This window comes from Prinia subflava, chromosome Z, assembly GCF_021018805.1.
Source record: "Prinia subflava isolate CZ2003 ecotype Zambia chromosome Z, Cam_Psub_1.2, whole genome shotgun sequence".
Classification (NCBI taxonomy): domain Eukaryota; kingdom Metazoa; phylum Chordata; class Aves; order Passeriformes; family Cisticolidae; genus Prinia; species Prinia subflava.
Window position 1 is genome coordinate 39,598,557 of NC_086283.1, and position 17,327 is coordinate 39,615,883.

The following is a 17,327-nucleotide window of genomic DNA, read 5'->3' on the forward strand; positions in this document are numbered from 1 at the left end:
TGAAGTATTTGTGATCAGGAAATGTCATCTCTTACAAATCAGCTTGGCTCAGGAATGGCCATGTTTTCTTATAGATTCTTACTTCACTATAAGAGTTATAAATTCAGTTTAGCATAAAATTCCTCCTAATCACCTGAAGTGTAGCTAAAGCTATCCTAATTAAATTGATATGAGAACACACCCAGTCTGTTTTACCAATTTGAACAAAATCAGCTTAAAATATATTGTGAATTAAACTACCACAGCTCAGGGTCTAGTCAAGCTGTTACCTGAACTCAAAATCTCTTACAAACTCATCAACACTTTGAAATATTTATCATCTTTTCTGCAAATAATTGTTTAAACAATTGGACAGATTTAGACACACATGACCAAATATCAAGGTTTAATAAACTATGATGTATCAAGTGAACTACCGCAGTTGAACAGTTGTATACTCCCAGCCTCCTGCAAGTAACTCATGAAGAATGTTTGCTTTTACGTCAGCTGAAAAGTGAAGTCATGGTATCTGCTTATGGGGCCATCAGGACACTCTGCCTAAGTGGAGGTCAACCACCTCAATCTTGCCTCTATTTGAAAAAGTTATCAGTGCTGATGGAGAAGAAGGCTTCACCCTGCTTTTGGTGTTGAAGAATGCTGAGACCATCCTGACTCATGACTCCCACAGTTAAACACTCTATTCTGTGAAGAACAGTCTTTCCTGACAGAAACTGGCACTGGTGAGGATGAAGAAAACAGAGCTCCTCATAATGGAGATAACTTAAGTAAAACTGCTGAGCTGATACATCTGACTGTCAATCACTTTACAGTACAAAAGCCAAGGCTCCCCTTTTTAATGGCAGAGAATTCCGACACACTCCTTCCTGGATGAAGTGTGTGTGCAGCTTCCTTCCTTGAGTGGAAATCACCTTCCAGATTACTCCTTAAGGCTGGGTAAAAGAGACTTGCCCATGGTCACTGATATGGGTAAGTACCATCAATTTCTACTCAATTATAGCTTTAATATTGTTGATTCAATGTGGCTTCAGTAGACAGTGCACTATACTAGAAGTTATAACTATACCATGTATCAAATAAAAATGATCTTTTAGTCTAATTATTATCATTATGATCATCAATAAATAATTTACTTTAATAACTTAAGTATATTTGGTTTGCCATCCATAATCCTGTGGGACAATGTTGCATAAAGGTTCAATTACACTTGCACAGTCCTTTAAACATCAATTGTTGACCAAGTCTGGGGCTAAGATTAGATCCAATCATACCCTGACTCCTGCTCTCTGAGAAGGAGTTCAACATGCAAGGGTTTTAAAAAACAACTTCTGTACCTCATAACTCAGTGGGAGGGATTATCTAATAAACTCTGTCCAAAGCTTCCATTCTACCTGCGACAGTGGGGACTGGAGTCCAAAAACTGGCACACGTTCAATACGTAGGTTCAAAAGAGATACTTAATGACTGCAATGAAATGACTAGTGTATGCAATGACTAATACCTGCACTGCCAGTGTAGAGCAGCTTTCAGTACACACTTGACATAAAAAGCTGAAAAAATCCCTAGGCCAGAGCTGCAGGAGCCACTGATAACTCAGGATTGCAAGTGAGCAAAGCTTTAGAAGCTTGAGTCCATCTGTGAACAGGAAGCATCTGTTCTTCTGTTTGTGATGGAAGATCACATCTGAACCAAGTACAACTCTCTTATGGAACAGACAGAGGGAGTGCTGAGCTGGGGCAGGGTGTTTAATATATGATAAATCTAATAGAAACTTTTGCCTCCACAAGTCTAATAAGAAAAGAACAAAACAAAAAGGTTTTCACTCTTGTCAGTAGGTAAGGTGGAATTTAAAACAAAATGGGTATTTTGTTGATTAAAAGAATGTTATTTTTGCATATTAAGCTTCTAGAGAAGAACTCCCATAGAGCCCAACCAAACAGAAAACGATAGGCAGAAGTGTTATTCTAGCAATGTTGCAACATTCAGTCACAGCCATAAAGGTGAAATAATCCCCCACAAATTAAAAGGGATGAACTGCAGAAACACCCATGCGCACTAGCCAGCTCTTGTCTTGCTGCCTCAAGTAAGAAGAGCATGTCTGAATCTTGCAACCAACACAAAATACTCACCATGGAACTGATCTTAAAAGCCACAGGAGAAGTGAAACATAACAGAAGTGGTTTTTTAAGTAATTCCTCTCATTTCCAAAACTTGGCCAAAAAAAATAAAAGTGTGGGGGTGAAATATCTGGAATGTGTTTGGCTGTTACAGCTGTCACATATGAAGGAAGCAGCATCAGAGCAAAGGCTGAGGCACATGAGGGACTCAGAATAACCAAGCAGGACAGACAATATAAAAATCCTGAGGGTAGCTCTTGGTTAGGTCAGTCAAGGCATTCCTGTAAAAGGAAGACGAATACTCAAATCTGCCCTTTAAACTGAATGGACTTTAAATCTCCTTGGGTTTGATAGCTTAACTTTATGGGCACTCAGCAACAGATAGACCAACTGATACAAAACAAAAAAGAGCAAGAAAGAAAGAATTGTGCAATCTAGAAGTATTAAAAATTACTGTAATTGTCCATTACATAGGAAAAGAGCTACTACAGCTGGGGCTGCAAAAGATAATATGAGTGCATCAAAAGCTATGAACATCATCAGCCAATCTATCAAGAGACTTATTTCAATGAACTCTGACTTGAGAAGGAATGACCACAGACAAGTCTCAAAACATCAAAAAATTATGTGAAATGTACAGAGACTAGATTTCCAACTATAAAAATCACATGATCACCAGAAGATTTGCCTTAGTCCCTGGTATCTAGAAAAAATTGGCCTAAAACTGTCCATGTGAGCAAAAAAGTAGCAGCATTTGTATATGAACACAGTATCTTCTGTATTATTTTAAAAAACAAGAGGAAGGCAGTGAAGTTATGCAAACAGTATCAAAAAAATTAAAAGCACCTTGGCTTCCATTATTCATTTGGTTGCCTGCATTCACAACTCATTTACCCATATGCTCATGAAAGTCCTCCAAAGAATTTCATGTGGACCTGAATTAGAATCAGATAATTAACCACTCACCTAACACAGCTGAAATTTCCAAAATGTCAAAGGATTTTTTTTTTTTCAAATGTGCAAACAAACAGTTTAATCTGACGTGGTTTTCAAGATTTTTTATGACAAACAGAACTGTATTGGGGTGTGACCTGAGCCGTTTTGTGGGCAGGTGAGACTGATGTGACTCACCCTTAATTGTAGCCAAGCAGCTGTTTGTTTACATGTTTACATGACTCCAAAAAACACAGTGTCATATTCTGTGGCTGACCTACATTTTTTCTTTGATAAGCAGAAACAAATTTCCATCATATTTAAGTACCAAGTGAAACTCCCAGTTATCTGATGAGTTCATGCAACAGTAATGTCTCTGAACAGCTTTCCAAATGTTCAGACTATGGTCTTAACATTTGAGGCAACATGGTGAGTTTTTTCATTATGCATTTTTCTGGTTTTATTTTGTACTGTGGTCTCTGTACCACAAAACTATTATATAATCTCAAACTGTTCTTCATTTGCCTCAGAACTGTGTGAATGAACGAAAGAAAACTGATCACTAGAAGATTTGACTTTTGAGATTACAAAAACATGTATATTTTTAGACATTCTCAAGAAAACTGACATACGACCTCCAATGCTTTTTCTGGGAAAATCATTTCTGTAGAGGAAGGCAGTGCCATAAATCACTGATCCTAGACTTGAGTGGATGCCTCTGGAGTGCATCCTAAGTGCTCAGGCGGGTTCAACAGCAATCACATTATGGAGCAGAGATGGACTAAGTGTCTAATTAATCCTCTCTGTGCCCTCTGAAGGTGTGCCTTTATCTACATCACCCCCAGCCCACGTTTACCCAGTATGTCCCTAATAATCCCTTGTGGTGCGGACTTGACAATCACCCCAAGCACCTCTGTTGGTGCTTCCTTGGCCTTACTGAAAGCATAGCATTCCTCAGGCCTTTCCCACAGCAGCTGAAGCTGCTCCTGTTCCTTATCCCTTGCTTAGGACTACACCTTATTCTTAGCAATAGCCTTCATTTATCTAAGGATTAGAAACTACTAAACTTTTTTTAAAAAAACTTTTATGCTGTAGATTTCTCTGCTTGATCTCCTGCAGACTATCTCTGACACGCCTTCATAAACAACTTGACTTTCTAACTCTATCAGCTCCTGACTCCACTTCGCACTCTGCAGCTGGAAAGCAGAAGGTGGCTCTCAGCCTTTAGAGTCACCAGGGACTATGGCCCAGATAAACCACAATTTTTTGCCAGATAAATTAGTTTAATTAAAAATAACATGAAAGAACAAACTCTGTGGTAAAAAAAGGTCACAGCTTGATCTTGTACATGACTCAGAGCTCCAGCTCCTGTCGGTTTATTGAGCAGGCAGTGGGGACCACAGGTATTTGCACCAGTGCTGGGTTTCACTTTAGTCTGAAAGGAAGTTTTTAAGAAAAGCTCTTCCAGGAAAGCAGCCTTTAGAATCATAGGATAGTTTGTGTTGGAAGTGGACTTGAAATATCATCTAGTTCAACCCCAATTTTGATCTGCTAAAAACATATATAGCTGCAAATAACCCTGGAAGGGTTCCTAGGAGCTCCGAGCTTATGGAGGCCACACTACCAGAAATGGTGTAATACAAGAGAGTGGGCATGCAGAAGGAAGAGGGCTTTTAAAGAGACTATGACTCAACTACTGCTTATCACAGCAAGGTCATCTATACACCAGCTTTTCACCAAGATAAGCAAGGTAGAGTAAGACGGATTGGCAAGCAAAAATCCCCTGAGGTTTACTATGACTAAACCAGACCAGAGAACCACAGATTCTGCATCTTTGACACAAAAATGATCAGACAGAAACAGTGGAAATAGCTTCAGAATATTGCTCCAAAAGCTTCAGAGCAACTGTGGTGCTCCATTTCTGGTTCTGTATTTACTTCTTGCACTTCAGGGACTTATCACAGCTGTTTCACACTAACTTGTATGACAAAAATTGATAATAATAATCTAAACATTTTGAAGGAGGAAGCTGTCTTTTTTTTTTTTTTTTTTTTTTTTTTTTTTTTTTTTTTTTTAAGATGCTGCTGACATCTTACAAGTTCTCACACTTTTCTGACAGGAAATATTCTCTGTTAAATTGCAGAGATAAATACATGTCCAGTGTACTCTTTACAAATTTTGCCTTCCAGCAATTCATGACCATCTTCTGCTCCTTTCAGCATAAATTCCCGTATTTATTTAAAGGTGAATAGAAGAAAGTCACAGACATCAAACTGTGGTACATTTCACACAGGTTACAGATGGGCTGTCATCAGCCCTGTAGGGAATGCTTCCCCATATAAGATCTGTACCATCTCAGCCACATCCCCACTTTCTGAAACTATAGCCTTCATTACAAACCAAGTCTCCTTATTTCCATATGCACAAGGAAAACCTTCACACTGCTACAGACAGTAAAAAGGACTTAAGACATAAAACCTTAGCAGATGGTGGACTCTTCCTCATGACTGAAATAATTCAGATGGAAAGGAGAGCCAAGAAAGCAGTCTTCTCTTTCTTCCCTTTGTCACAGGAATTATCAATTCTTCTTCAAAGAAGTTGCCAGCAATGAGAAGGTTAACATCAGCTGTAAAAACCACTCTCCCACTAAAGCAGTCATTGTCAAGGCAGCACATTTCACATAATCCCAAGTAATTAGTAATACCCATAATTTCCACCTCAAATACAGAAAGTGTAGCTCTTTCTTCTTAAGCCTGCTTAGTATCTACAAAGAGCTACTGCCCTCCCAAGTGGGCTGCTGCAATCCACAGACTGCCTTCTCTGGCTGCAAAGCCCCAGAGCACCAGAAACCCACTGGAAGCTTTCCATCCTTCCATAGGGTCCTGATCAAGGAGATTTACCACTCATTGACTCCTGTCTAAGCCTAGCCTTGCCAAGAATTCCTAAGGCCTTTGAGGCTGATAGACACATCACTAACTTGAGCAACAATAAAATGGCCAGAGATGATGAGCACAAAGTCAATGAAGCAATAGCAAAGTATAATATTCTAGACGCCAATCAATAAGATTCGCTGACCAACAGTCCTTGCTCAAAGCAAAAGTCACTGTAAAATACTTTCTACATTTGAAAATCGCTGATGTGGGTGGCAAGCTGATGTAAGACACAAAAATATCTCTTGTTTACAGGTGACTATAAGTTTTATGAAATATCACTATGATACAAACTAAACTTCACAAATTATTTCTCCACTGCTTAGAATTAATACCATTTTATATATTACATATAAAAATATATATTATATATATTTATATATATTATTCAACAGGAACTAGCTTGTTTAACACTTACTGTTACTTCCTGTGGTCAACCTCACACCACAAGACCACCAACCACTGCTCACGTTAACAGCTGCAATTATAGACTATGAATCATCTTCATGGTCCACACAGTGCACGTAACATATCATGGAGGACTGAGCAGTTAGTTAAACCACAAGAATACTGAACAGCTTTGATAGACACTTTTAAAGTTAATCTTGATAGGTGAGTATAAGTGTAAAACTACAGCTAAAATGCTTCTTACTGCTCTAGCATGGAAGAAAGGTGTACAGCAAACTGTCTGTAAAAGTGAGAGAATGTACATAATTTAGTCAGCATCAGACTCAAAGACATAATAAGGGGTTGCACGCAGCTTCCCCAGTGAAAAGCATGCCTGATACTCCTTCCTCACCACTAAGCACCATGACTGAATGGGCTATGCATGTCAGCAAAGAGGATTTTTGGGAAGACTATGCCTGGCAAGTAGCACTGACTCCTTTTGTAGAGCTCATATCAACTTTTGGCCCTAAGTCACATTAATCTAAAATAAGTTTCTGTTTCACTCCTGCTCTCTGCCCCAGTGTTCGCTAAGGTTGCCATTTCCTCTGAAAACAAGACTGGCAATGTGGACTTCTAAATACCCTCAGCTTTATGCTCTCTACGGTAAAAAAAAATCTTACAGTGGAAGAACTACAGGGGAACCTGTAATTCCAGTGCTTAAGCCAGTGTACAAGATACACTGTTTTCTTCCCTCTACTAATGAGAAAAAAAAAAATCCTTTCCTGCACAATATTTTTAAAAACCCCACATGTAAAAGTGCTTCTAAAGTAAATAGTAATTTATTAAAAAACATTTCTTTAATGTTTTCTCCCTCTGGAAAACATTAAAGAAAAAAGTTGTTTTGAAACTTATTAATTTAGTAGATTGAGATGATGCACATGCATTATAGGATGAAAAAATACTAAAGCATTCTCTTTTTTACCTTTTTGTCTGAATAATATATTTTGCATTTGGAAGAGGTGGAAAATTGGCATAACCCAAGCTTAATTGTCTCTCTTAATTTTAACCAAAAGGTTATTGTAATATTTTTTCTTGTTTGTTGTTTGGCTTGAGCAGCAAGGTGTATTGGTTTTAAATGGTTCTGAAATATGATACTCAATTGTTCAGTAAAATGACTGAGAATAATTGTCTCTACTTATAGTCACTCACTCATTTCCAAATCAGCTTACCTCACATGAAGAAAAAGCTGTTTTCTCCCAACTTTTTGACTCATAACTTATGATACATACATTCGTGAGCTACTTTTATCTTCTGCATGCTTTAGAATTAGGGACATAAAATAGCAGTCAGTAAAAAAAATCCCTAAATTTCTACTTCAGTGAGGTCAAGCTTTTATACAAGGAAACAATACTTGTTTAAAGGGTTTGTAAACTGTCCTTTAATAAAAAAAATTAAAACTAAAAATTTTTAAAAGTAGAAAGGGATATCACATAGAAACCACATTTTAATTAGACCACACCACTATTCAAAATGTTAATATTCAGAAAATCAAGTCTAATCCGCTATTTGATTGTTGTTAAAAATAGTTACTTTCCCTCATTTTTCACAGAATGCGACACTCCTAGGACTCCACACTGCCAATCCACGCTCCATATGCTTCTCTCATGGGCCACCTTCCTGATGAAGATGGGGAAGATATGACACGACACACTCAGACATCTTGCTACTCTCTGTGGCCACAATGTGCAGAGATCCACTGCGAAGACACATCAGAACTATCACTCAGTTTAACTCTGCTACTGGGTTGCCTCCTCAGCATAAGCCTAAGGCTCTTTTTGGCCTCTCTGACATCAAGAAAGGAAACTGCCTAAGTCATAGCTATTGCCAGTGTATGACCCTGTGATGTGGACCAGCCACAAGTGGATTCTCAACGCTTGATGGGCCAGCTACTGCCTCCTGCATCTCAGCTCTCTGCCTAAGCTCCCTCTGTAATCAAAGGGAGGAAAACTGGTATGCTCAGGATACTTTCACCTGTTCTATTTCAAACATTTTGGATGAGAGAAAATCACATCCTAAAATCACCTGTCCTAAAAGAGACAGTTCCTCGCCACTGACTGTGGAAGAGTTCTAGACAACCAGCTTAAATATGGACATGAATAATATAGACTGATTGCACAGCTCTGACAGTCACAGCCAGATGAAAACACTTTATTAATTCTTGTGAAGGATGACTTAACTTTGAAGCCTATTGAAATGCAGTTGCATTTAACACTGAAACCTTCATAGATACAGTTTAAAAACAACCACTTGCAATGTAAATCAAATTACTGTTTTATAGACCAAAGGAATTATAAAGCAACATGAATGGAAAGAATTATAGGTAAGGTGAAATGAACTGCTTTTTTATTTAAGAAACTCACCTTATTTCCATCACCAAAGAAGAATTGATTTTCCAACCTTCTGCAGCATGTTGGAAGATTGAGGAGCCACCCTTTCGAATTATCTTATCAGAGCTATTGATCATTGATCTACTCAAACTCAGTTCACCATCTCTGCAATGCAATATAGAAAACACACAATTACATCAAGGCTAACTCCAGCTTAACTAATTTACATCCCAGGCATCAGCAATATATCCTTTTATTCACAACAGAAAATAAGCAACTATCTCTTAGCTTTCTAAAGAAAATAAACCATAACAGAAAAAAAATCTATGAAACTGCTACCTGTAATAGTTGCATATGCAAATTACAAGCTTAAAAATGTTTATATTTGTAATGGAAGAGACATAATAAGAACTACAATAAACTCCAAATTCTGAATCTGGACAAAACTTATTTATGTCTGTAAGGCAGAATCTGCACTTCAAAATTCCAAATTTCTCGTACTAAACTAAGAATTAAGTGTTACATTTCAAGCCTTTGCCCAGTTCATAATCTGCAAAACTGGCTTAACAGATACCTTTGGCCTCCTGCTGATGCTAAAGATTTTTAAGCATGGAATTCTGGAATTTAATGGTATACAAAATACAAAATTTTCCCAACACTTCATGAAACTTTTGCATGCACACACACAAAATACCTCAATTGTCTTATCCTGTCCATCAGTCTTATGATTATAACTTTTTGGCAAGGTAATTTTAAAAAATAAGTGCAGTATGCTTTGGGTGATGACCACCGAACATATGGTGAGCTAGCATAGGTTGTAGTGATATTAGCCAACAAGATCAAATAAATGAGCCAGAGAATTCCAGACACTACAAGCACAACTTAAGGTGTTAGGACTAAAACTCGTTTTTATCTCCACACATCTTTCCATTATCATTCACAGTGTTCCCTTTTAGATGCCAGAGCAATATTCAGGTGAGTTCAAACACAGCTGTTAATCACAAGTATATCAAAGTTGTTGGATATAAAAATCTACCACAAAAAATGTCTTGTAACTCAGGAGTATTGTAATTCAGGTGTGCACAGGACAATAACATAGAGAATTCCATTTATCTGTTAAATAGCCATGCTCTGAAACACTGCCAATAACTTAACTTGGAAACAGAGTATCTGACCACAGACCTTCAAGGAGCAAAATGGTAAAGATGTGAGACTGTAAGCTTTCCAGGAACTGCTGAGTTGTGTCTTTCTGTGGCTGTAAGTTTTGATAACAACTGGATCACTGCCCTTAGCAAGAAACACAGCAACATTACTGCTGTGTATAAAGCAATACTATTTAGTAAATTATACAACAGACTAAACACAAGCTAACCTGCAATGTGACATTAATTAAGCTAAATTAACAAAACTAGTAATATGTAGTAATTTCAAAATGTGCGGTCATTGCAAAAGCCCTTATAACTAACAAACCCATATCGTACACTTCACCAAAACCGTCCTGCTTTACTTGCAGCTGAGCTCCATTTCTCCCTCACCCCCACACCAGCACCCTGCAGCCCCGACATCACACTGCAGAGGTAAGGCTGCCACCTACCGAAAACCTACAACTTCAGGTTCAAGACCTGTTTGTAAATTGCCCAAATCCTGCTAACCTGAAGGTATGGGAGGATGCTGCAGAAGTCCCTAAATCAAATGGCCAGAATCCAAGATCCTTTTTGCTACATTTTTTTAATTCCCTAAAACTTTTCCAAAATGGTTGTAATATTAATTACATACATATTCCTGCATGTATTTTCTAGATGCATTGAGTGCATGAATCTAAAGAAAAAATATCAAACTACATCCAGGTAAAGTTCTCAGTCTAAGGATAATTCAGAGATGTCTTTGGTTTATTCTCGGTTGAATATTATTTAGTATATACTTGAACAGCAAAACAAGTGACAAAACTTAGCAACAAAATGCATCGCCAACACGTAAAATTTGAAATGTGGTTGATTTCCAAAGTCAAAATTTACAACTGCTGTGAGTTCCTCAAATTGCAGATCGAAAAAATGTTAAATTATATCCTTATGAAAGAAGGTCCTAGGCACTTTGTGTTAAAGTTATTATTATGAATGCAAATGTGCTCATTTAGAGTCTCCTCTACCTTTTATTGGATTAATTTCACTTAAAGCAATATTGAACAAACTAATATATAAAATCAAAGCTTTTCCCAGGTAATTCTTCATTGTGTAAATAACTGAAAGGAATTTGGATGACTTTGTATCTTCTAGAATCATTGCAAATCCTCTCTGATGTAAATGAAAGAGCTGCTATACTGTGACAGCAATGTACAGCTGACAGTGCCAGCATTCACTTTGGATTACCTTGCCGTGGTGACCAATTGGACCCATATAATAGGATCTACTTCTTGTGAAGATAATTCATTAAATAATGTAACTGCCTTCAAGTGTATTCTATATCAGTAGACGATGACACTGCTTAAGAAATACCATCTGCACATAACATGCACGTTTCATTACTCGCTTAACTTTTAAAGGGACATTACTGTCTATTTGAAGCAGGGCACACTTCACAATAATTGTCCTAGAACACTTCTCTATGAGAGCACACAGCTGGTTTAAAGTTCCTCGTGTAATAGAGGACTGTAACTTAGAACTGTATATAGTCAGTCCATTTTGGATTGTCTAGGATTTATCTCTGGTGCCACTAATAACCATAAAATGAGCCACCTCACATCCATAACTTCTTAAGGTAAAACAACCCACGGAAAACCAACTTAGCTTGCCCACACAGCCAGTCAAAAATAACCCAATGTCCCGAACTACTAATTTGGGAGAAAGGCAAGTGTAACATCAATAGGAGCAGCAGTTATGAGCATTTTTAGGGTACTATTTCTGCTTCATACAATAATGAATGGGATGACAGGCTGTGAAGAGAAAAAAAAATTCAACAGATAAACTGAGTAGTATCACACAGTACAGTTAGTCTCTCTGATAAAAGATAGACATACCACGAAGTGACTAGTCAGAAGTATATTACTGCTGTATTTTAAAAGGCTTTTTAAAGAACATGCAAATTATAACTAAACACACTTGTTTCCTTTCATTTAACCTTAAACAACAGCTCGTTTTAGTAAGTTTTAAGGTGTGTCAAACAATGCGCAGTTAAGCTGAAGGAAGTTTTCTTTACAAGCTTATTTAAAACGTAATTTCTGAATAATTTCATCAGTTCCTTCTAGTCTGAGAGGAAGGAGCACACACTAAGAAAGTGGGTTATTAATGACAATTCTACCTCACACGTTCATTTCCACCTCTGTTTTCACACAGCTGTAACCCCAAAACTTTAGACTTCTGTACATTGCCTAAGAATACAGATACCTTTGTGGTAGAAACCAGGTTACATCCAGGCTGAACAAGAGGAAGAGATACCAGCAAATTGTGAAAATCTCGAATAACAAAGGAAGCAAATACTGCACACACAGAGGTGAGGACAGCCCCTGTTCTCAGCACATGCCGGGGCCACAGCTGCCCAGCCAGGCCAAGCTGCCTGTGTCCTCCTCCCTCACCGGACTGCCTTGGAAAGACAGATGTGCTTTCTGTCTTTAACTCCGGGGCCAAGGAGGCTGTCACTGCCTCAGTTTCCTCCAGGCCTCTACAGGTACTTACTACTTCCCTATGCCTGCTCCTTAAATTAAGGCAAGGGCTTACACAAGAGGCAAAAAAATCTGCTGTGAAAGAATTCTACCCACAGATGACGTGCATAAGCAAACAGAAAGTGTGAGTCCCTACTTAGCTTTTACTGATTACATTAAACAACCAATAAATATATCCATACATGCACAGTAGTGAAAACAAAATCTTATACATCTCCAAGGAAAAAACAGCGTGGCTGAAACCCAACATCTCCAGAGAACAGGTGCAAGTTGAGAGAACAATGAGGAACGCAGGCATTCACGTACATAAAGAGAAAGCTGAGGTGTAACGGAAAAATGGCAACGCACTCTTTGCCTTTTGTTTTGAGTCAACGACAGGCAGCAAAGGGAAGGTATGCAACAAACGGTCTCAGCCAGAGACCACCCTTTCCAGCGGAACAAGCTCGAGAGCTAAGGGGGATGACCAACACTTCTCTCAGAGCAAGAATCCCTAAGAAAAAGCCAGGTTAAGCAAAGCTGCCACGCAAACTTCAAAGACGAACGCAGGCGTTCACCTGCATCCCATCACGCTTGCCTAAGAAAGGCAAGGAGCCGAGGCACAACGGGCACCGGCGGCCGCCGCCGCCACCTCGGGCCGTCCCGGCCTCCGGGGCAGCCGCGGACAGGTGAAACATCCCAGGAGCGCCCCGTTACGGCGGCTGAGAGGCAGCCTCAGAGGCAGGGCAGCTCCCGTGCTTTCCCGTGCACTCGCACCCACCGAGCCCCGGCAGCAAGCCCCGCTCGCCACCCGTCCCGCGGCGGCATCCGCGCCCTCCGCATCGCCCGCCGGCGAGAGCACCGAGCTACGGCGGGACACAGCCCGGGCAGCGCGGGGGCACCTGACAGCCCCCGCCGAGGGCACCTCGGGCAGGGAGCACGGCCCGCCGCCCCCTCGGACCGCCCTCCCGGCGCGGCGCCCCGCAGTTACCCGGCAAGAGGTATCTCCTGGCGCTCCTCGGTCCGCGTTATTTCCTTCGTCTTGTAGAAGATGAGGAGGAGACTTATGGTGCACACAGTCCACCTCTTCCTGACGGAACGCATGTCTTCTGCGAAACGCGGGCCCCCTCCCCCTTTTCCTTTGTTTATCAGGGGTGTGCTGGAAACAACTGCACACGCAGCACGAATTGCTAAAAACACGGCGATGTATTTTTTGTTGTTGTTGTTATTTTTTCCCGAAATAATTACAGAAAATAAAATAAAATAGAACCAGGTAGGAGTAGCGGCTGGGGATTCGCTGGCGTTTAGTTTGTCTCTCCTTCGCCCTGCCAGGCAGCTGGGCTTGCAGGCGGTGTGACTCGCTCGCCTGGGCGGCGGAGACGAGGCGGCGGCGCCGCAGCGCGCTATCCGAGCGGCGCCGAGCCGGGCAGCGCTCCGCGGGCTCGCCCCGCGTCCCGATCCGCTGCGGCGCCGCTCGGCCCGCCGGGGGCGCGGCCAGGGCCGCCCTCGCCGCGGCGGGGCGGGGGAGAGCGGAGCGCGGCCAATGCGGGCGGAGCGGGCGGGGCCTTGGCCCGGGAGGAGCGCGGCGGGCGCGGGCGGCGCCGGCCGGGCAAAGGGAGGGGAGGAGAGGTGAGAGGCCCGCCGGCGGCACCGCCGGGTTTGGGGAAGGCGTGCCTGCCCGCCTGCCTCACGTCGCTTGTGCCGACATCGGCAGTTGAGCGCCTGAAAGTGAGAGCGAAGGACCGCCAGCGCAGTACCTCTGAAAACGAACGCGCTTCCTTTTCAGAGAAGGATGAGGGGGTTTGTTCGTTGGTAATTTTTCCCCCCCCTCGCTCCCGGTATGGATGATTGTGGCTTGAACAAGGAACTGGAGGTTTTTCCCGGTCTCTCTGTCTCAAAGCCGCAGGAGAAGGCGGGAATGCAGAAGGGAAGCGGCGTGGTCCCCGCACACACCCGCCTGGAGTCCTGAAGTCCGGCCAAATCCACTGCCCATGCCCCGCTCCCCAGGGTCGTTTTTCATCCGCACGGTCTCAACACGGCTGTTATTTTCCTAGCTTCTGCTAAGATGGTTTCTCTGAAATGCACGAAAAACTGGACAAACCATGAAACCCCAAAACCCAAACCTTTGAGATGGATAATACAACATGAATATTAAACTATTGTCTGTATCCGCTTTTCTCAGTGTTGCCTTCTTCAAAATGAGTGAACTCCGCTGGAAAATATGCTCATTCTGTATGACAGGGATCTGCCCACAACCCTGAAGTTTGCTCTTAGGGGACAAGCAAGACCAATATCACACTTCTCCCACGGGGACCCAGGAAGGGTTTGCGGTATATCTGGAGTGACTTCTCTCTCCAAGCTTAGATTACAAGCAAGAGCTCAAGGGATGACAGAAACTTCCCTGGGTCTATTTGGTCTGATATCTTGTGTCCAGAACTGATTCGTAACAGACATTTCACAGGAGGATGCAAGGAGATTTGGAAGTAAGTACAGATTTTTTCCTTCCCGGGAGAGTACTCCATCGCAGGCATTAGGACTGAAGAAAGGTTAGAGAAGTTTTTGAAAAACTTAAGCCTGCTAATAGTTATGTTGGAAAAATCAGTTGTGTGTAGTAAGAAAGTTTTAATTCAGTCTCAGGAACGGAATGAAAACTGCAATTTCCTTCCACACAAGCCAAATCAAGCCGCATTTTCTGTGCTCTTTCTTGCTGTGGCTCTGATAACTTCGTCTCAGAAAGTGATCTCCATAAGGCATCAGCAGCAAAAGGAAAAAAGCCCGTTCTATCTGTGAGAGTGAAGTTCAAATTTCCCATCGTATAATATTGACATTCTTTTCTAAGAAAATAAACTTCTTTCAATGCAAAACCCTACTTAATACCTTTGTGAAAACTACATCACATGTTCAGCCTAACAGGATTCTGTCAGTGTCATTAACCCTGTTGAATATCTGTGATACATTTTTTATATCTTATAAAATTTTTGTATATTACGTTATTTTTGTAGTTAGATGGACTCACTGAAAAGAGATGTTGAAAATGTATATATAGGATCCCAAAGTCACCCATCTTCAGAGGTGGTTTTACTTGATTCCACCCACGACTCCCAAAGGCATCTTAGGATACAGTTAGCCAGAGCAGCTCCTTGGTTTCATGCCAGGCCACATGTACATTCAGAAAACAGTGTTGCCTCCACCTTCTACTTCTTGTAGAACTTCTCTACCACCTTGTACCTTCTGCTGTGCTTCTTCCTCCCTGAAGGTTAAAACCCAGCTCCCCTGCTGCTTCATAAGAACTAATCCTCACTCCACACAAGAAATTCCTGCCTGCATCTAAGACACTTGAGAACTGACAGCAATGTTTGTGTCCTGCCCAGCAGTGCACTTTTCTCTCCCTACTCAGTCTGGTTGCAACCAGTCTGACTGAAACTGACCCCAAGTGTTCAAGCTCCTAAACATCAAGAATCTAAAGGGGTTTTTTCCAGTTACTAGAATGTAAAACTTTAGTCAGTTTATGTTTGAGTAAAACGGAGAAAACCACTTCTCAACAAAAGAACAGTGTGCATAACAACCTGTGGCATTTTCCTGAAAATTTCAGCTTTCCCCATGCCTGTCATTCTACTACCATGAAAACACACTTGTGGGTCAGAAAAGGACTGTGACATCCTGAGACATAAACCAGCTTATCCCCTGCAGTGATTCACTGTCTTCACCTTCTGCCCATGCCATTCAAAGCTCTGATGTGATCTACGTAACAGGGTCCCAGAGTTTCAGAAGCTGCTTAAAAGTGGATCCAGAGCAACTTCTCAATTTGTTCATTTCTCTTCTAAATCACTCCTGAGCTTTCATTCAGAAATAGGCTTACAGCTCTGACTACACTGAGGAGAACCCCTCTCTTAGCTCTTCTGCCCTTCCTTGGGTTTCTCTCCTGGTATAGTTTTATTCTCTAGCTGTATATTCACGTAACAGGCAAACACAAATAATACATATATGTATAGCACATACATATAGAATAATATATATATATGTATAGCACATATGTAATAGAATTCAGCCAGGTGTTACATTGCATTTACAATGATAGAATTTATTCTTACAGAAAATGAGTTTACTGTGCAGAGTTTAAATATTCATATCTAGTATTTCACCAATTCCTTTATCTTTCTTTAATATGTCATCAACAGCAGTTCATACCTCTAACAAGCTATCTAAATTATGCCTTGAAATTATTTCCTCTTCCTCATACATCCTAATGATATTTAAATAATGAATAGCATTTCTATCAGATAGTATGGTTTATTTTACATGAATTAGAGGGATGGTTTAGCTCTGTGAACCAGAAACATGTTCAGTAAATCCTATTTCATGGCATCTGGTAATAAGAGTAGAATTTCTTTCATGAAGACTACTGGAGGAACAAAAATGTAAATAATACAAATAATCATGCATTTAAGCATTTCAAATTTCAGAGTGCTAATTAGTTTCTATGGCAAAAAATTCTTGAAGGACTGCATTTCATGCTGAAGATAGTGCCTAGAAACATGAAACATTTGTGTTTGTTAATACATATTACCATATAAAGTCCTTTTTTCATTAAGAGTATTTAATGTTTTATGTGGGTGGTCAGAAATCACTTCTGAATTAATTCAGCCTGCTTTATCACTGAGGTTAGAGAACTAGAACAGATTTCCTGGGGAAGCTGTAACATTTCAATCACTAGTTGTCTTTAGGATCAAGTAACACAAATCTGGATTTTTAACTCAAGGTGGCAGGATGAATGAGGTAAATTTGTCAGGTACCGCTCTATTTTTTTAACATATTATTTTAATATTAATCTATCAAGTTACAGTGATACAGCTTTCTGATTCCTATATAGTAACTTTTAACAAAATACTCAACATTGTGGAAAAGTCATGTGTTCATATGTGCTTTTGTTTCAGGAGCAGGCAAA

General features: G+C 40.5%; 1 protein-coding gene across 2 annotated transcripts in view; it reads right to left on the minus strand.

The window, feature by feature from the left end:
• Positions 1-13,849, minus strand: part of ST8SIA4 (ST8 alpha-N-acetyl-neuraminide alpha-2,8-sialyltransferase 4) — a 53,401-nt gene extending 39,552 nt beyond the window's left edge. Inside the window, exons 1-2 of one of the 2 annotated variants that reach the window (XM_063423164.1) lie at positions 13,374-13,849; positions 8,785-8,916 (exon numbers count right to left, since the gene is read on the minus strand). In XM_063423164.1, the coding sequence (XP_063279234.1) occupies positions 8,785-8,916; positions 13,374-13,486 (245 nt within the window). In that variant the 5' untranslated portion in view covers positions 13,487-13,849. The remainder of the gene's footprint in view (positions 1-8,784; positions 8,917-13,373) is intronic. The other variant, XM_063423165.1, reaches the window with a different exon arrangement.
• Between the last annotated feature and the right edge of the window lie 3,478 nt (positions 13,850-17,327).